Consider the following 22,446-nt stretch of genomic DNA (forward strand, 5'->3'; position numbering starts at 1 on the left):
CGAGAGGTATTGAGGCAAAGAGATGTGGCACCCTTCCTTGCCAGATTTGAAACTTTTGAAATTTGCTGTGTGGAGAACTTTGGAGAGGGAAACCATCAAAATTCATATGTCTAAATGTGGACTGACATATTTGTGCAAAGAATCCACAAGGAGTAAATGTGGTTGTTTGTACATTAATTGGAAATATTCTTCTTTTAAACAAAAACAACTTTTAATCATGAATATAATACAAATATTGATTTATAAAAAAGGAAACTTTTAAAACTAAAAGAATAATCTAAATTATACTAAAATTAAACAATTCACTTTTAAAATCAAGCAATTTCACTATTATAAGTACTACTGTTTTGATTCAATAAACTATATAACTGTATTTTTTTATTGTCAATTAATTATAAATAAATATTATTTTTGATAGAAAGTGATTAGTCTTCCTAGACGTGAAATATACCTTCAAATGGCGTGGTTTCTTGTTGTCACACTAGTAAAACATCTGGTCGAAAGCTGAATGATAATAAAATAAAAACTTTTTGCCTAAATTTTCAACATCAAATATGGATATTCTTAATAAATGGAAATCAGCTATTCCAATAAATTAGATACCTGTTAAAAAATACTTAACATTTAATTATGTGATATCTGATGAGATTTTATATAGCATTATTATTGTTTATATAAATGTTTAATTCGATGATAGCTCAAAAATGTGATTTGCTCTCTGCTTTTTAAATATCAATATTTTGAAACATAAACTAAATGGAAAACTAAAAAGACTTATCTATAGAAAGACTGCTTTAAGATTCTTAGGATTAAAAACAGAACTGATAGTGAAACAAAGGACTTATCAATATAATGTCAATGGCTGAGATGAGGCGTAAACGGAAAAATGATGAAATATAATTAAGGGAGAAAAATTTTTTAAGAGAAGAAAGTCTATGACCAACGAGAAGGGTATTAAAAATTTTGTCTGAATAGAAGCCTGTGAAAATTGGTTGTCAGAGTTTTTTGCCAATATGGAAAAGGGCTTCTTCGTGAAGGACATTATAAAATTGAATTATTGTTGGCAACAAGTTATCAAACAGAACAAGGCATACTTGGCTTAAATTTGATGATTGTAGCACTTCTTATTAGTATTGAAGTATAGTGGGGAAAAAACGAAATTACTTTTTCCCTAACCTATTGATGTAGTTTATTTTGATTGTAAGTCATTTCTATTGATATTTATATTGCAAGCTTTTATGCTCTTATTAATTTGTCAATTTGGTTGAAACTAATTAATGATATTTTTAAACGTCATTTAATTTAATAAATATAAATACAAGGACAATTGGTTTGCTTACAATTAATTTCTAAAACACATTATAGCTCTGATATGATATTTAAATCTAACCAGAATTGCCAGCATTTAAATGAAACCGAAATGATAATACACCTAAAATATGCAAGCTAAAATGACTACTAAAAAGATGGAGGATAAAAAAAAAGTGCCCAAATAAGTGAATAAAATCATTTTTATATTATCCCATGTACCCTTCGTTAGTAAACTGGAATACAATATATCCAGATATTTATAAAAATGTTTCTTATTCCTTTGAATCTACATTCTATCACCAATTATTTTACGTATGCTCCTAAAACATTAAATCAAATTATATGATCAGGTTTATATATCAGGATTTCTTTCAATCTTCTCTCTCATACCACTTTTTATGTTCTTTTACGATGCCTTTCAAAGTCCTTAAGTCCCTAAATACGTGATAACTTGTCTTCTATTGATTGCCATCCCCACACTGTGGCCAACTGTCATTAAAATGTATTTCTGTAAAAATTACCCCTGACAATATCCGATATTTTAAATACATTTGCGTTGAAATGAGGATTGGATTTCAAACTCTGATTATTTTTTATAAAGGCCTTAATTGTCAAAAATATAAAAAATCTCTTATTCTATGGTCGTTTATATTTATGTAATTAATGACTGTCAAGAATCGATAAAAAATCACTTCTTTTTTTTCTTGACTCCCGTTCAAATTATGGGATGAACTTTGACTCTTCCACATGGAATGACCCATTTTTGTCTTTTTTATATGAAATTTTAAAGTGTATCTGTAATAGATCGAATTAAAAAATAGTTAAATATCATTAATTGAAGAGTATGGCATTCCTTTTTGAAAGAAGGAAAATACAATTTATTTTTTTGTCTATTTTGGTTAATTTATTTAGTTTATTATTTCCACAAGTCAAACTAAATATATCAGTTATTTGATCTCGTATATACTTGATATCAAAACATGATATTAAAATGTCTAAAAAGCTGAAGCATGTACATTAAATGCAATTAATCTCTCCTTCAAACATCAAAATATAATTTTCATCTTTCAAATACACGTATATAAGAAGTTGATAAATCTTTCTATTATATTACAAATATTATATAATAATATCCTTTTCTTTTTTATCGTTTCAATTGCTGTCTTATACCCCTCAATATATTGATCCAATAAATCTAATCTTTATCTCTTTTTTTTAAATAATAGAAAAAATAGATTTAGGATTGGCTATAATATAATTGTTTTTTTAAGTAGGAGAGCAAATCAAAGCTTAATGTTTTGTATAAGCATTTCAATAAATATTTTATAGATATATAATAAAGTTTACTATTCTACTCTTGATTCAATTTCAATAAGTATTATGCGTATAGCTAAAACAATCATTTATCACTATTTATACATTGGGCATATCCTTGATTTAAAGGGAGAGATAGTTGAAGCCTGTTGGTGATTGGGGTAAGGGATAATGATCTGTACTTCAGAACTGTTGTGGGATAACTATCAATTAGTGCAGCATTGGCAGGTACATTCTAAGTGTTATTGGTCAAGTTGTATAAAATATGACCTTAAAGTGTGCAATTTAAACCATATTGCGTAATCTAAAGAGTGTTCTTTAAACTTTCTAAAGCTATTATAATTATTCTTAAATTCTTGAAGAGAGAACATTTAAGAATAAAAAACTCAGTAGTTTGTGTGCTCATGAATGACGGATAGTAACACTGTAATGGTTGGTTGGTTGGGGAGTTATTTGTGTAATGTCTTATTTGCTCAAAACAGTATCGACATTGGAGTAATTCCTTAATATGTCCTTGATCGAGTGGGATTTGCATTTACCTTCTCACAGCTGTTTGCAGCTGATCTAACTAAACGTCATAACTAATGTTGTGACAGTCTTTATTTGTTGAATTACAGAAAAGTCTTAGGACCAGCTCTATCAGTTCTCAGGATTGGTCCGTAAAACTGTCGATCCTTCAAACTGTCTGTACTAGAACTGATTTTAAAAGAAGCAATGTTGATTGATGTCATCAACATCCAAACTTTATGAGTTTTGGGACTGATACGTAGGACTGGACTGGATTGGGCCGAGACTGAACTGGACAGGACTGAAGCCTTCAGTTCTAAATAAGGATCAACACAATAATAGTCCTGACAGTTAAGCTGCTTTCTTCCTAAAAAAAAAAAAAAAAAAATCATATTTTCAGGGTTACCATGTAATTTATTGGTATATTTATTTTACATATGGCAGGTCATATTTAATACAACTCTAAGGATGAGTACGTTATATCTTGTGCTGTCACCTCTTTTCTGAATTATCAATTTTAAATTAATTTTTTTTATATTCAATAATGTTCTTCTTAAGCTCAAGCAATAGCATTAGTATGTAAGGTTATCTATTATCTGTTGAAAGTAAAAATATTTGTTGCTAATGAAGAGGTTAAATGGAGTTAATAGATTAAGTGTTCAGGTATACAATATCTGAGGAAAAATCGTAGACTTTTTGATACTGAACAAATAAGGTAAACTTTTGTAAGAATGAAATGGAAAAAAACATTTAAGCTTTACCATATACTTTTTTATAGATATATATTTCTATTTTTCAAAATTATTTCCTTTGGGTGTTACCATGGCCTCTAATCTTGGTTTAAAGGCGCTGCACCACTTCTTGATGCAGGTCTTTGACATGTCCACCCACAGCTGCTTACTGGAAGCCTTGAATTCATCCAAATTTCGGTAAGGAGTAGTGCAGGCTCTCTTCTTAACTATCTTAATGTTATAGTCGAGGGGAACAGTCTGAGGAGGAGGGTGTACAAATTATGTGATTATGCTTTACCCAAACTAACATTTTCAAGCCTTTCTCGCCTTAGTTGCTGTTGAAAGCAGTTGTCAATATTGTTGTGAAAAAGAGGTCTTCCCAAAATCCTTTATATACATCTTCCAGTTACTGATATTTAAATTTTTGGCATGATGCCTCATCAACTTGGCCGAAACTCCTGGTGATCGCAGTTTGCATGCCCTCCATAACCCAAATTTTCCACCATTTTCTGACAATGCTAGTTGACCTCTTTAGGCTCTCTGCTTGAGGCCACCAGGTCAAATCAGACACCTTTTTGCCTCCATGCTGACAACTTTTGATTTTATTTTAGTTTTATTTTTCATTTACCGGAATAGTCCTTACTTCTAACTACACAACTGTGTATTTTAGAATATTTTACCTAAAGTAACACATATTGATTTAAAGTGAAGTCCAGGTTGTTACGTCACACACTGTATATTTTTGTTTGTGTTCAAAAGTTTACGCTAGGTAGGGCAAATATCACTTTTAAGTACAGGATGAGTAATACTCCAAAAAGCGAAATCTACCATGTGCATTTACATGTTGACTTAATGTTGTTTTTTTAAAATTAATTAAGCACGAAAAGTTAATCATACTACACTATTTAGTTATAAAAGATTGAAAATGGACTTTTAGTTATCAAGGTTTTATATAAAATTAAAAGCATCCGTTTTATAAGGGTTTTTTTTACTTTAAATAATAAACTATATCAAACTTTTTTTTTTAAATAAAAAGCCTTGAATGACAACATTTTATAAAAGCTTTCAAATCCCATTTCAGACATTAATTATGAAGCATGTAAAAAGAACATCAAAGGGTCGAACATTTCAATGGCATCTTTAGTTTTTTTTTTTTAAATGTTATTAGAGTAAATATATATCAATATAACTGATAAATTATCTAATATCGTGTAATCATATATACATACATAAGTACAAACAAAATATGTTAAAGTGACTTTATCTTTTAGATTATGGTCAAAATTATTCTCAAAACAATGTAAATATCCGAATTTGTTTACCTTTATTCGTTTCTAGGAAAATTGTCCTGTTGAAAATTGGAAGTGTGCATAATTTCTAATTGAAACATTCCTGTTCAGTTAATGACAAAATCAGAATACCTCGGCACAAAACTTGTTTTGTGCAATGGCAAGGCTACAAAGCAGGAAAAAAATCGCTGCCACAACTTCACAAAGCATTTAGGCCCCCTTTGAATACTTTTAAATAAATTTCAGGCCTACGTTTATTGTACATATGTTAATTTTTATGTGGTTTTTTGCAATGGTTTATTTTAGATTGACCAGAAGTCCCTGATTTATCGTGAATGTCCCATTTAAAAATACTATACAAAATAAATATTTTTTTTTTCTTTGTGAACTGCTTGGTTAATATATTTTTAAACCTATTGAGGCAGTGTTCCTTTTGAAGTATTCAAAGGGGGCTTAAATGTTTTTGAAGTGGTGGCAGTGGTTTTTAATCTATTTGTTACCCTCTTATTTTTCAAAAAAAAGTTATTATAAATGTACTACAAAATAGCAGGTTATTTTCGACACTTATAAATATTTTAGAGGGCAAATTTCCGTCCACCCATTTATTCATGTACATTATAGATAATCATGCCAGAAATGTTTTTGTGAAAATTGATCAGTAAGTTAAAATATTGGTATTAAGATCTTCTCTATAAATTATAGTGACTGGTTATTTTTAGTTAGATGTAAATTACAATTTTGAACAATTTTATTACGTGTGACCAATATTCAATATACAAAGCTAAACATAAAAATTAATCGTATTTGATATAAAAAATCGAAGGGCTTAAATTTTAAAAGAGAATTATCATGAAAGAAGCTAAAATTCTTATATATAATAACCTCATATAGCATTTTGTTGATATAAATAAGTGTGCATATTTTCTGCGACAATATATGACAATGTATATCCCATACGCAGTTTTGCTTGCTCTAATTTAAACAAGTGTTTTTGGAGAAAGTTGTGAGGGGGGATTAAGTAAGATGATTATAGGGTCTGAAGAAGAACACGAAATAAAAATGAAGAATCCATTTGCCAACTCCCGGATTAAAAACTGAATATTCTCATTTTGTATCTTTCTTCACTTCTCTTATGAGAACAAAATTATTGAAATGTTATATCAAAACTAATTTTTTAATATTTCATATTATTGATATTTTACTTCATAATAATTCTTTTTTATATTTTATTCTTTTAAATTGACTGCGATAATGAACAATTTTTTTCTTTATTTATTTAGAGGGTATATTTCCATATCTTATAAGTAAATAAAGCATCTGTTAAAATAAATAAAAATATTTAATCTTTTTTGAAAAAATAAAATGGCTTAAAAAGAAAAATCCCTACTCCTTAAATTCTTCATTTTTACATTAGTTTGCTTTTATGTTGACAGAACACGTATGTTAAAAACATTCAAAAAGTAAGTTTTTCATATCAAAACGTGATGCTCTCATATTTATACAACTCCAAGATAAAAAAAGAATATAAATGAAAATATTATTTTTAATAAGGCGTGTCAAAACATTTTGTTGTTTAAGAAAAATCAGTCAAATCAGCTTTTTCTTTTAAAAATGTTTGTTTATTTTGAACTAAGACGATAACTTCATTATTAATCTATTCATCAAAATCCAAGAAAACTTTGATATGTGCGGTTAAAAAAGAATAATTTAAATTATTATATAAATAAACCTTTAAAAGACTACAATTTTCTACATACATTCAAGCATATGTAGAGTTGAATAAAATTTCAACTTGTCCGCATGTTGCAAAATACAACTTATCTAATAATACGCCATTAAAGCAAAGCTACTTTCTCCCAAAAAAACTATAAAAAAATAACTTGCTAAATATGACCATTTGAAGAATCAAATGGTCATATTTAGCAAGTAATTTTTTTATTTTTTTTGTAGTTGTTTTTCAAACAACTCTAAGCATATTTATATTACAAATATATTTAATAATCAACTTTTTATACAACATCCTGATTGAAATATCATATTTTACCATCAGCCTTTGTAACTACTTAATTTTACATATATAAATTTACACTTAAAGACATGCTCACAGCTCAAGTTTTTATAGGATTTTTTCACAAAAGTGAGGTTGTGTTATATTCTAATAATTATTTGCAATTATTTTTATTTTTAAATATTGGCTTTATCTTCAAAAACGACGTAATTGAACACAAAAAAAAATCTTGGCCTGGAAATCCTCGCGCCCCAGAAGGCTACAACTGAAATTGCCAATGAACTCAGGATCAACCGGATGGACGTGTAAGACATTAATTAGCAACATGAAATCCAAAGAACAATAACCAGAAAGTCTGGGCAAGGTCGAAATAAACAGTAACAACAAAGGCAATGATTATCCGTGTCAAAAAATGCCTTGCTAGAAATCCAGTAAGGACGATTTGCATAATGTTTAAAATGATTAATGTAAGGGAGATTAAATTACGAAGGAGCATTTCAAATAACTTGGGAGCAGAATAAAGATCAAGGAGGAAGAACATTCTCATTACGACAGCCACAAAGGAAAAGAGTTTGGAGACCGTCATTGAGTCTAAGGGAGGCCATCTCGAATAAAATATGTAAATTTCTGTTATAATTTACAGACATTAAACATAATTATGTTCTCACAGTCTTCACAAACTAGTTTATAATCAAGTTATTGAGTATAAACTTAAATATGACGCATGGGTATTTCCTACAACCTGCATCGATGATTTTAGACAGGGAACTCATTGGTTTCTGAGTTATTAATATTGATTACCCCTCTACACAACCTCTAAACAATTGATCTTTAAAGTCCAAACTTTATAATAAAAAAATATATACAAAAGTTCGTATGAGGCTTCGCAGTTGCATATGCCTTTACCATTTGTCAGTGAACTTATATTTTCTGCACTCTAATTGTGTTCAAATTGCTTCAAATATGTTTTAAATAGATTTTGATGATGGAAACAGCATTAGTATACTCCTCAAACATCTTTCAGAATAAATCCAAAGTTTTTTTACTGCAAAAATGTATTTTCTTGATATTAGTCGCATTTTGTGCAATTTTTAATCAAAGTTTTGTGAATTTGATAATTTTTTTTTACTTTTAAGTCGTTTTTTGGCTGTGTATATTTGGTATATGCATTACTTCAAATGTAATATCAACTTTTATTGTATTTATCAAACTCAATTTCATCAAAGATAATGAGTACATTTTTAGTAGGAAAAGTTCGTTAAAAGTGATTAATATTTCATAAAAGTTTTAATCGATAATTAAATTAAAGTATTTGAACTACAATCATCACAAATTATATCATGCGCTACCCAAATTTAATAATGTTTTTATTAATTACTGTTATTTTGAGTCTATATCAACTTTGTATCTATAATAAGTAAAATTTGCTGAATATTTAAGATAACGTTGAGCCCAAGCTCATTAAATACGCCAAAAAAAAGTATTTTTACTAACAGAAAGTAACCCATAGGATAAAAATCAGGTAGTTTTGATGCCATTCTTCTTTTAGATTTGTCTTTATTTCTTCCTTCAGTGGCTGCTAGTAAATAATCTATTAAAATGGCATGAAAGCTAAAACGCTCTCCTCCCAAATATTTATCAAATTGTCGGAGTTATTTTTATATACTGGTTCCAAGGTATTTTCCGTATGGAATTAACTAAACTTTCAATTGTCATTTTTTCCCAGTCAGGGTCATGTTGGTAAAATAATGTTTTCATGAATTTTAAGAGATCAACCAGTATATGAATGAATACGCCGAAGATGAGGCTGATATCACAAAACTTCAACAACGAATTATCGACAAATATATTTGCAATTACCCTAATTTCAGAGGTCCCTGTATGTTCAAAGTATTTTGAAGGAAATGCTTTGATTGAATAGATATACATAGCATGTACTTATAATGCTTACATAATGTTATAATATAAGATAAATGACTTGTAAACGCGCGTACAGGCATGTTGACGACACACGTGGATTCTAATAGGAGTTTATTGTTAGTTTATATATTTTCTATGTTTTGTTATCCAGCTTTTTACGATATAATATATTTGTATGTATGTGTACGTAGTCAACGCCCGCAAAATAGTGTTCATGAAACATTTTTTCATTTAGTCATGTCTCCAGCGGCTTCTAGTAAAGACTCAAACGGTGCATCACCGATAAACGGCCTCACTGATACACAAGATGATGTTAAAGTCGATAATGATATGTGCTGCTTCTTCTGTGGAAATGAGGAAGAAGAGGATAATCACTTGACTCTTTGTCCTTTTTGTAAAATTGTATACTATTGCTCTGAAGAGCACTATATTATTCATCGTCATAGCAATCGTTGTTTTCCATTTATCGTTAAGAGATCAAAAAGATTTGGACGGTAAGGCATTTCAAAAACCATTCATTATTAGAATACTGTAATATTCAATACGCGTAGAGTTATATATATATTACCTCCTTCTTTCCTTACCGGCAACAATATATTACCCCCTTTATAATGACGTCACTGGTCAACTCCTTTCTCTTTTTCCCTATAGACTTTTCCTTCTTCTTGAGTATTAACGTATTTGTCAAGTAATTGTACTTTTTTGACATCTTTAATGTTGAATTTTCAACGAATTTGTTTTAAATATATACAGTCTATATTGATCTATTAATTTACTTGTATTTTTTATTTACATAAGGAATTTGTACATACCAACTTATATATTCGTCAACATAAAAACAATATTGAAGAAAAATAGGATTTTTTTTTTTACTTGACACATACAATCGCCTAAATAGTTTATTAACATATTTAAGTCATTTATTGGGCTTTTATTCAAATTTCTGGAAATACCCAATAAGTTTAGCTATTTTTTGAAGTCTTTATTAGAGTTAAGAGACTGATATTGGTCTAGGAATTTATCTTCTTTTTTTTCAAGAAAAATGTATACTCCCAATAATATTATTAATTCAAACTTACCTACATAGAGCCCATCTTTCATATAAATATTTGAATACAAAACATGCTTTGTACTTAAATATCTGGGAGAATCCATGATTTTATCAAACGTTCAGAACCTTTGTTTAATTTAAATGGCATATATTGGCCCTGATATAGCCCCTTCCAAATAAAATATTTGACTACTGTAAATTAGAATTTGTGAAACACTCAAGGTGTTAATAAAAAGTATTTTTGATATAAACTGACGATAATTTGTCAACGAATACAATCAGTTTTGAGAAAAATCATACTAGCTTGCTTATGTGTTTACAGGCCACATAAGAACTTCTGTACATATTATTTAAAAACATCCTCTAACTCAAGGTGATTGAAAAGAAAAAAAATTAATGGACCGTTTTTGCCAAAAACAATCTCTTGTAATTAAGTGGGCAAAAAAATCATTTTTCATTTTCTTTATAGAACTTACTCATTAATGATAAAACACACAAAAAAACGTCTAAAACAATGAACAGATTACTGTGTTTCGTCAAGGTCGGAGATTCAAAACTAGGATACTAATATGAACTTATATATTTAATTGAAAAACGTGACAATCTTTATTTTTAACTCTTTTTCCAAATCTTCTAAAATCTTTTAATCAACAGTATGTTTATTATTTTTTTGTTTTACTATCCTGCCGTGATTTTTTTTAAAATAAAAAAACCTAAATGTATGTATTTGAGTACATAGATATATTTACTACACTCTCTAACATATTTTAAATTTATCACAAAAGCAAATATGAAGAACAGACTAATTCATTCTTTCTTTATATACAAACTATGTATGTTAATAGTTTATTTTTTGCCTTCATGATTAAATTATAAATGCACTACTGAAAATATATTCAACATTTTTTTTATGTTGCTTCATGTCACTTTATTTCTTTACTCTCATATTAGGTTAGGCAAAAAGTAATTTCTTATTTCCAGCACTGTTTTTTTTTTTTGTTCATCATAAGTTATATTGAATCTTACTATATGGCGGTGTAAAGGAGTGAGTGTTTCCTACAAAATCTTTTAGGACTCTATTACACTTCACCAGTTCAGTAGTAAATTATCGTGTCTCGATTATGGAGTTGTCAAAGGAAGGAATTCGTCATATTTGTCCTTTTTACTACCTGAAAGCAAAAACGTGTCAAAAGAGAATATGAAATATTTACAGGATCTATGGTCCGGTAAATATTTTGGTTCGATTCTTGTTGCACAACAGTGGTTTGAGCCATTTTTTCCTCTACTCAATTTTGCCCTCTATGTTGACCAATTCAAATGTTTGAAGCTGACAACCGAAGAGAAGCGGTCATTATTTGTGAATAGGAGACAAAAAGACATCATCTAGATAATGATGAACAGCACACCTTTTTTATGACGGGACAGAAGCTCCCGGAGCTCGGATAGGGTTTTTTTATCCATCCACCATACAGTCTGGACCTGGCTTCAAGGAGTAAAAATTTGCTCTCAATAGAGGATTGTGAAAATTGGTTGTTTGAGTTTGTGCACCAAGAGGGGGAGGGGGATGGCCTATATAAGAAGGACATTATGAAGTTGGTTTCTCGTTGGCAACAAGTATTCAAATGAAACGGGGCATACTTGCCTTAAATCCGATGATTGTAACACTTCTTATAAAACATGGAAATAAAGCGAAAAATACGAAATTACTTCCTAGTATTTTGAAGAATTTTAAAGACTTGGAATATTTTAGGCATGGAGATATACACATTATGTTGTGTGTCTGTAAATTAGGGTGGCTCTTAAGAATCAATGTTCTAATTTACATTCCCTCGCCTTTTTATCTTGTTCCCCTTATAATTAAACTTTGGGGTCCTAAATAATTTTGACTTTAATTAATATTTAATGCATATTCTCCATATTTTGTCCTGTATTGAAATATTACTCGGAAGAAGACCGATATGTCACATTTTTCTCACCCCATAAACTGTTGTATAATATGTTGTATAAATATTATCTTTATTTGTGAACTTCAATAAATAATATGCAAATATCTTTACTGCCTTGGTATAGTTTCACTATTCAATCCTTAAAAATGATTTCGAATTTTAGACCTGTTGAAAGTGGCCTAAATGTGGCCATCGGAATTTGGAGCTAAATTAAAATATTTAAACTGGTTTGTATAATGGATGGGCAAATAAATCCCATAGATCTACTGAAGAGTCGTTTTTTGTTTTAGCTCTTGTCAATTAATCTTAAGTAAGGAATTGGCTTTTTAAAAGACACAAGGATATTACAAGGTTTTTTTAATTTGTCAGTAACACATGCCATCAAAAATTCAAAAGAAGAAGAAGGAAGTGTAAACACCTTTATAAATGTTGCCACTCTTTCACTTATTTTGTTGTATTTTCTTCTATAAAGTCCAATTACATTTGGATAAAATACAAAATTTATGCACAAAATTATCTGTTGCACTCTTCTACATTTTTATCTATTCTACGTTTCATTTGTGTTTTAAAATAAAAACATCATCAAATTTTGCAAAATTTACAATTCTATTAAACCATGTCTAAATATCGTTCATATATTTCAATTTTTAGTAGTGAAATTAATTTTCACTGTTAGTACGCACGGAACATGTTTATTCATCAATATTTATGTTGTCCTCGTCAAAGTAATCCCTTCACATACAATACAATTGTGCCAACGCTTTTTCAATACTTGAAACACTTTTTGGCATACCGTTAAGCTTTTCCTGCGAAGCAGTCTTAATTTTCTCAATATTTGTAAATCTCCGGAATTTTATACGTCTCGTCAGTGTAGGGAACAATAAAAAGGAACATGCTGCCAAATCCGTTGAATATTGTGTCTGAGGCATGATTGTATTGAGATTTTTGGCCAATAAATGGGACGATTCTTTTAGTCAAAACTAAGCAGTTTCGTAAAAAACTTCATTGACACTCGTCTCATGCCCAAAATGTTAGGAAAAAAAATTATGGGACGACCCAACATCATAATCCTAAACAACTTCTCTGATAGTGATTCAACGGTTTTCAAAAAAAAAGTCCTCAACTGTTTCAAAGTTTTCAGCTATTGCGGATGTGGTTGGGCATCCAGAGCGATCCTCGTCATTGGCATCTTCCCCGCCATCTTGGAAGAGTATATTCCAATTGTAAACATTTATTTTTTTACTCAGAATAGTTTCGCCGTATTTTATTGTCAACATTTAAAGTCTTTTGGAACACTAAATTTCCTTTTTACACAAAATTTAATAGAAATTATTTTATCCATGTTTTTCAATGGCAAAAAATGGCTGAACATGCAAAGCAATTCTAACCGTAATGCCTCTCACAAACAAACAAAACATATTATATAGCTGAAACAGTAAATATATGTTTGTGACGAGTGTGCTAGCATAAAATATTCGAGTATACCAAAAATAACTTGTTTGCGAAATTGGAAAAGTCATCTTACTTTTTAAACACAATAAGTATAATAATTAGTACCAAAGCGTACCCTTTACAAAAATAAAACGGGGAAACAGAACAACGACCTTGAGGTAAACAAGTTAAATAAATAAATAAAAACCTTGATAAAAACATACAAATTTATTTAAATAATCCATAAAAAAGACATAACAACAACTACAGAAATGCATTTACTCTGACTAGATATTTCCGATACTAAAAAGTTCTGGAAATAAAATGTAGCTTTAATAGAATTAAAAGCACTTTTACAAAAACTTGTTGTTTATAAAATCCCACTTCACTAGAGAAGGCTTATAATAATAACCTTGTCGTTTTTGAGATGAAAAATATATAAGTACACAAATATCCCTCGTTAATGTACAAATTAAATAAGCGAAAATAAAATATTTTATCTATTTACATTAAACAATTTACATTCTATCATATTCAATCAATAGCTAAAACTATTCTATTAGAGAGGCTCATACTGAGAACATAAAATCCCTATTTTCTCACCCTTGTCGTCTTACAGGCGAGGTCCCTATTTAATATTCATTAAATTAAAAATATTTTGCAAACTGAAGTATTTATATAGAGATAACAAAATGAAAAGATAAGACAAGTAAAAGCAAAACTGTGATTTTTAAGGGCCACCTTAAACAAATATATTGTATATATCCTATATATACAAAAGTGGATATGAGAGCTTTTACGTCCTTCCTATTACCTCAATTTGAAAGATTTGTTTTCCACTTATATTTACATTAGCATTGAAAGCTTCTAAAACTGTCGTAATAATATATTTTTTAGTCCTTGTATGCACACAAATTGGTGGCTTGAAGGGCTTTTATTTTCGGTTATAAGAAAATTTATTTTATCTAAATACATGCTCCATATATGAATAAAATATTTACCTTCCACGAAAACTTGTGTGGGGTCATGACGTACGCAGAGAGGCATTACATTAAATTTAGTATTATAGAAACAAACTAACAAACAAGATTTTTTTAAAGGATTTTCTCCTATACGAATCATCCGATTTCAATAAAAACCAATTCCTAATGAAAACTGAAAGGAAATATTATTTTCAATTTAACCACAAATTATTGCCGACCTTTCCATTTAAGCTTGTCTTAATCAGTGAAAAAACTTGATTTTAAAAAAATTACGATAATTCTTTTTACTACACCCTTAATTTATGTGAAGTGTAAATAATTATAGTTTCAAAGAATAAGAATATTTGGTTCTTAAAGATTTAACTCATCTGCAATATCATTTGTTTAAAGATTTATCGAGGAATGAGTCAATAAAAGATTAATAAAATAATATAATTGATAAACACTCCATTTTTTCCCCAGTTATATTTAAACTTATTTCTTAACTTTTTATAAAATATAATTCATAATCAGGATATTTTAAAAATTTCAACACTTAACCTTAATAAATTTTATCTGAATTAAATCTTTGGGAAACAAATAATCTATAGGAAAGGAAATTATAATTATTTATGTTTCAAATGAATTTCCTTAGAATAAAAACAATCAATAAATTTTATTTCTGATTCTTTTTAAACAAAATCCTTGAAATATAGTGGGTTTTTAAACTTTAGATTGCAATTTTCTTGTATTTGGATGATTCCATATCAAATATCTACTTAATTTTGAAATGAACATAAAATTGAAGAACAATTTAGCTTAATGATAAATAATTGAGTTAAACACATACGAGTATAAAATTATATCAGCCTTGAGTATTTTTTTCCTCAATAAAATTAAAATCACATCGATATTACTGATAGCCTAAATTTTTATTAGTAAATATTATTTTGTAAATATAATATCAACTGTTTACACTTTAAATAAACATTTTTATGTTACTCAGAATGAAAAAAAGAGACACACTTCCTTTCAAGACACATATCTACAATATGGTAGCTTTTTAACTACCAAAAATCATTTCTCAGGTTTGGATGACTCCAAATAAAATATAAACCCATATTTTAAATCCAATGTTCCAGAGAATTGATTCATTTTTATTTGAATTACTGTTTTATATAAGACTCAAAAGCTGTCTGAAGCATAAGAAAACAGTAAAATTATTCAAATGCTCTAATCAGATGTCTTAAAAGTCAAATTTGACTATACTAAAAAAAAAACTTTGCCGAAAAAATGATAAATATATTTGATTTTGACTCATACTGGAATATTAAATTAATAATAGGGGATTAACGATTACTTATTGATTTACATTATTAATAAAAAATATAATTATATTATTTGAAATGGTGAACCAAAAAATAAATGGGAGGACCAAAATATAAAATTCTTAGGTTGATGACTAGGTCCTCCAATCTGTAGGGCTCCAGATAAAAATATTTTTCTTTAAGTTTTACATATCATAACATAATTCAGGTCCATCCATTTAAAAAGAAAGTTTATTCATTAGTGAGGGAAAAATATAGGAGACAACCAAGAAAAAATTGACTCCTGAGCACGAAGATGAACTAACTTTAATCATTTTAATTTCAAATTATTTGTAACTAATTATAATCATAATTATAATTGATATGTTAATGTCTTTTCTTGTCAAAAGGCTTTTGACTGTGCCCGTTATACTCACATTATAAGAACACTGAAAGGCAAAGGATTTGGAACATTCATGATATGAGCTGTTTCTACAATACTTGATAACTCCAATACAAGTTATAGGTCAAGGCCCATATTAAGATCTTTCCATGTAGAACGTGGATGCAAATGAGGGATAACGAAGTATTGATAAAAAAATAAGGATTAGTGGTTGTGAATCCATTTATTTTTATGAGGATAATACGTCAGCAGCTATAGCGGCTGGAAAAGGTTTAATAATGGTATCCATCATTGAAATCTATATAGATAGGCGTCTGCCATGGTTAGATATTTTGTCAGTACGGAAAATTAATAAAGAAAAATCGGAGCTGGTATCAAATAATAATAACATCAATTCAGTATATTCCCCGGATGCTAAATCAAGGTGCTTGGAGTGGTACCTGGATGGGTTCAATGGAGTACAATAAGCAAGAAATTATTTTCCCGAATATAAAAAAATAAAAATCTAAGTCAATCTCTTAACTTTCATAGATGGGAGCGAGTTCAAATTTGGAACTCATATAAATTTCCAAAGGTTTTTACTAAATGTATGTAGGACAGAGAAATCTGCTCAAAGATAAATGGTACAATGATGAATTTCCTAGACTTTCAACGAAAAAGGAATAACTCTATAATAAGAACCACTACTCCTAAATGTATTGATGGGCTTGGAGTAATAGATTTAAGAAGTTATTGGAAATCTCTTTTAGCTAAACGGATTCTGAATTGTTTAAGAAGAAAGGACTTTTGGAACTCTACAGCATCTTATATCTTTAATAATAAGTTATTTATGTAAACTCAAATATTGGTGCTCCCTCCTTAACGCAGTAAAGGATACTTTTTATACTTTTGAACTAGTCATGTGTGGGTATGCTCCATTCAAAGGTGCCTTGATAGAAATTCTCGCTTCCTTGCAGAAAATACCGGTTTTGTTCTTTGATGATCTTCTAAATTACAGAGATAATCTTTTAGCTATGATGTTGCATACAAAAAAAATTTTAATGCAAAAGATACAACAAGGACATACTTACGTTTTTTTACTATGGAACATTGTTTAAAACAGCAGCTCACTACCATAAAAGTTGTATCGTTACTAAAAATATGGTGTTAATCATCACTGCCAACTGATTAAAAATCTTTTAAAGAGGAGAAACATACAGTTAACTAAAAGGCAAGCCTGTAATAGTTTTCAGATCTCATTGTTAACTGCATCTGAAAAATGTTTTGTTTTTTTACGGTGTGATTACTGGAACCCTGAATGTGTCAGCTTTTTTAGCAACAAAAAAATCGACTACTTTTGTAGGAAAGAGCAAGAAACAGCATCTCACATTCTATTTGAATTTAAAACACTACGGTCAATATATGACACATTGGCAGCAGAACTAGAAGTGGTTTTGGAAGGCCAATAAGAGGACAGGATTTTTTTATCCTCATATCAAAAGGTCAGGTCAACTTGCACGCAGTAATCGTAAAATGACAGTATTGTGCGTATGCAATCAAGGGAAAGAAAATGGAAATTGTGATGCATCTATTTTAAACATTGCAAGAAATTATTAAAAAAAAATTAATGAATTATTTTTATGTATTTTGTTTTTTTTGTTATGGTTATTTTATTGTTCTTGGAAAATTTATATGGTCTTCAAATTTTTCCTATGTACTAGATATTTTTACTTTTTTTATATTGTTATTAATTGAGCAATAGAATAAATGAATACTGGTTAAGAAAAAACAACTAATTATAATCATAATTATGATTGATATATGAACGCCTTTTCTCGTCAACCCTTAATTAATAAAAAGTAAAGCTTTAAAAAAAGTAAATAATTTGGTTATTTGTTTATGTAATTACTATATGCATACTATTAATAAGGAATCGTTTATAAACACGGTATCAAAACCGGCTAAACTTTTTGTATCTATACATCTCTAGTCCAATTGAAAAAATTTTAGTTTTTTTCAAATTGAGATGTAAGAGTTATTGGTCTATTATATTTGAAACAGCTCTCCATTTCGACCTGCAAAAACAAAAGACTGCTCGCTTTAATCAAGATGTTTTAGAAAAGTTTCTTCCAGAATTTATGAGCTCTGGGTAGAAATAACTTTCATCCCTCTCCCTCAGAAATACTCAGAGATTTCACATTATCTGATTGGGTAAAATCACATACTCTTAGTAGATTAAGGAAAGTTATAATTATTCCTTTATACATAATATTAATACGGACTCGGTATTGGAATCAGAAACTTTCATAAAGATAATATCTGAATTGACTTAAGTTTTGATATCGGTATATCCCTCACAATTAATCTTTGCATACCAATTTTTGTTACAACAGCTCTAATAGCCGTTAGAAACAACTGTTGCAGCACCCTCATAGTGAAATGATTCAATTTTAAGTAAATGGACACATAATGATTTTAATTCGTGGCAATAATTAAATGTTATGTCATTTCAAATTGGAATAACATATATTTTGGGATGAATCATCATTCGGCAAAATGGTGTTGGTCTAAGTGTCATTGAGCCTAAATGTGGAACTTAAAAAATATGTTTATTTTTTTGGGCTTATTTATGTACATATAAATTTACTCCATTCTAAGGTGTAGAAATATTTCAATTGTTTGATAACTTTGTATATTTGTAGAATTTTGGAAAAATTTAGAAATTCTAATACATTTTCAAATATAATCTTATTTTGGTTCCATTTAGATGTCATTGTATGTTATGAATAAACTTACATTGAAATATGAAGATAAAATAAATAAAACTAGGTTCTATTGTTAAATTTTTTTAAACATATTCTATCCTTCAAGATATTTTTGTTTTGTTGTGAAATTTTTGTAGTGGTTTGTTTATAAATATTTAAACTTTTTTTCTCCATCACAAACGCTCATACAAGATCGATAAATCATATTTAAATGCATGTTCTATCTCAAAGCCTAAATGCATCAGCGTTAATTATATATTCCTCATTAGAGTATAAGATTTCAAAAGAAAATAAGGTTACATCTAATACAAAAATGTATTCCTATGGCATTTAAATAATATTTTCCAATCTAAATATATTGAGTAACAATTTATTTTATCGATTTTACACCTTTGATAATAGTCATAAGTTGGCTAAGCGAAACGTCTAGTTTTAAACATTTATTTGTTTATTAGAAAACATTACATTTATTTATTTACGAGCCAACTCTTAAAATAAGCAATTATTTACATGTGGATGTTTGTAAATTATGTCAATATTATGATCTAACAATCATTATCTTAAATATATAGAGAAAAGAAAAATTACTTAAAAAATGAACCAAGGTTTTGATTTAAATATATATGTACATATTCTAAAAAGAACAAGTTAAAATCAACTTATAAATGTATTTTTCCAAAAGGATTTTTTTAATTATAAAAAAACTTGTTAACATAAAAAAATATTAATTTTTACATTAATAATTCAGGTGAGTCATTTCAATTTTGAGAAAACTATATTAAATACTCCATTTTTTTTATCTGAATAAACATTTACGGTCCAGAATGACACATAAATTTAGCTTGATTGTTCATATGTTAATACAAATATTTCAATTCCCGTTAGTGAACGTTTTACATACATTTTATACTATAAAGAGTATTTATATTCCTGAAATTCTTTATGTTATTGATAATACTTTTAAGTATCCTTCTAAAATACTAAAACTATTTTTATGGAGTTTTTATTTGTCTGGATAATCCCTTATTTATAATTTTTTTTTTTATATTTAGTCAATTTTGTTCAAGGTTTAGGGAATTTACAATTTTTAAGTTTTTTTAAATGAGGACTCAGGCACACAACAGCAGCTAAAAAAATTATTATTTGCTAGCAATTATTTTCTAAACTACTCCAAACCTCATTAAAACTAAAAAGTACTCGTTACATAATAAAAACTCGCATAATGTAAAACATTTATCAGGTAAGTTTTCCCCCAAAAAAAAATAAAAGTTATTATAATAAGAACATCAAAATTTATCATGTTGAAACTCCAGACTCAAGTTATTAAATTTATTTTAAAATAAGAATTTGTTTTTTGCCGATGTATTATATTCATAAAAGAATTATAATATAATTGAATGGAAATACTAAAAAAATGATAGAAAGTTTAAATGATGTAGTTATTATAATCGTTCAGCTGTTGATCATGTAATTAAATACTTTTTATTTTTGGAGTTTACTTTTTACTCAGTTCACTAACCCTGTTTTAAAAAGGAGGTTTACTAACGTAGGATGAATAAAACTCTCAATTATTAAGGGCATAGATTCAAACATGTTTGTAGTTGATTACAAATGGCCGATTGAATTGAATTTTTTGATAATTACCAGGTACGTTCAAATTTTATGAATGTGACTTTACAGACTCAACGCTCCAGTTTGAGTAAAGATACTGCCTTGAAATTTTGAGAGAAGTTGTGTAAATTTATTATAAATCTTTTCGCCTTGACATTTTATCTGTAGCTTGGTGCAAATTACAAGCCGTTTTCGGGAACAATTAAAAATGAAGGTTCTTCCCACAAAAATTGCAGAGCAGTTCAAGGAAGGTGATGGCGTCAACGTCAACTAGTAGGCTATTAAGGGAGCTAGAAATTCCATCAAATACCATGAGTGAGTTAGTAGAGGATGACTTCACTATGCACCCGACACATATAATCAGGCATAACATTTTTAGTAGGAAAGGACTGAGTTTTTCTGTCAAATATGATTCAAAATAAAAAAAATTGCTGTTTTGAATATTGTCAATATCTAGTGACAAAATGCAAAATATGTGAGATATCTCAAGTCACACTCTAATTCTTAAGAGCACATGCAAATAGAGCTATATTATTGAAATATATAACACATATTTTAAAAGTAATTAGGGTTTCCATTACATAGCTTTCAAAAAAGTCAAGTAGTAACTATCAATGCAACTAAGTGCGACAAAAACACTTTAATTTTTAATTATTTACCTTCTTCTTTTATGTACTAGTAATTGTCTTAACTTAAAGAGTATAATTTATATGGATATTTGCTAGAGTTGGATTCAAGTATTACTCAACCCCGAAAAATACAAAACATAAGTAAGACGATTTTTTTTTTTTTGGTAAATTACTTGAAGTCGTCTAAAATATCTTTTGAAAAATTTGACATAGTTTGAACTCGACTCACGTAAACTAAAAAAAAAAATTATATGAGTCTCGATTAATCAAGTAAAATGTAATTTTTTCCCCATATCAAGGAATATCTCATTCTTAGGAAATATAGATTTATAATTAACTATTCAAAATAAAAGAACTATATGACGCTAAAATTTAAATAAATAATTACGTAATTATTCATATCATGGGTACAAAAGACGTCACAACCTATTGATTATAACTAATATACGAATTATAACTTGTTATAAGGGCTGTGATACTCTTATAGTTTATGATTTGTAGCCCTTATATTAACTCCGATTAATGTACAAAGTATCAAAGTGTAGATAATTCAATAATTATCAGAACTGAAACATCAACAGTTTGAAATAACTTCCTTTGTTTGTGCATAAATGTGAGCCAGTCGTATCAATTATATATTTTATAAATAAGCAAACTAACTTCACTTATTTATGTTATTTCTTGATAGTAAACTGAAACCTGTTATTAGAAACTCAAAGTAAAATATGAACTCGACTCCACTTCAATCATCAAAATCTCTAACTCGACCGAACTTGAGAATTTTAAATCGAATCCTAATATTTTCTGATACTTTCCACCCTAGAAAAAATAAGATAGTCATTTAGTAGTCCATGAAAATATATATATGGACATCTTATTATTTGTTTTAGTCTTTGATTTATTTATGAATGTCATAAATAATTTTAAGTACGTATGTTTCTTTTGCATTATTCTACAAGGCAAGTCTCTAATTTATCCTCAACGTATTGTTATCAGTCTTTATAAATAGCATTAAGATATCCATATAAAATGTAAGGGAGGCTGGGTAAAGTTAGAACACTAGTAGCTTTTGGCACGATTTTGACTTTGACGAGCCACCATTGAATACTAGAACAACGATGATACCATATTGACATTGATTTTGATATTATCTACTATTCAACCCTACCCTTCTATTAAAATAGTATCAATGATAATAATCAATAAATCAATGTAATATACTTTTGTTGCGGGGCATAGATTTAAAACTGTGGCAATATCATTTTTGATACCGTAAGTTCTT

General features: G+C 28.4%; 1 protein-coding gene across 1 annotated transcript in view; it reads left to right on the plus strand.

The window, feature by feature from the left end:
• Window positions 1–9,269: 9,269 nt before the first annotated feature.
• LOC121124249 (SET domain-containing protein SmydA-8) overlaps window positions 9,270–22,446 on the plus strand; it is a 48,354-nt gene continuing 35,177 nt past the window's right edge. Inside the window, exon 1 of the mRNA XM_040719403.2 lies at window positions 9,270–9,574. Within this exon, the coding sequence (XP_040575337.1) occupies window positions 9,318–9,574 (257 nt within the window). The 5' untranslated portion in view covers window positions 9,270–9,317. The remainder of the gene's footprint in view (window positions 9,575–22,446) is intronic.

The sequence above is a fragment of the Lepeophtheirus salmonis genome, chromosome 9 (assembly GCF_016086655.4).
Source record: "Lepeophtheirus salmonis chromosome 9, UVic_Lsal_1.4, whole genome shotgun sequence".
Lineage (NCBI taxonomy): Eukaryota > Metazoa > Arthropoda > Copepoda > Siphonostomatoida > Caligidae > Lepeophtheirus > Lepeophtheirus salmonis.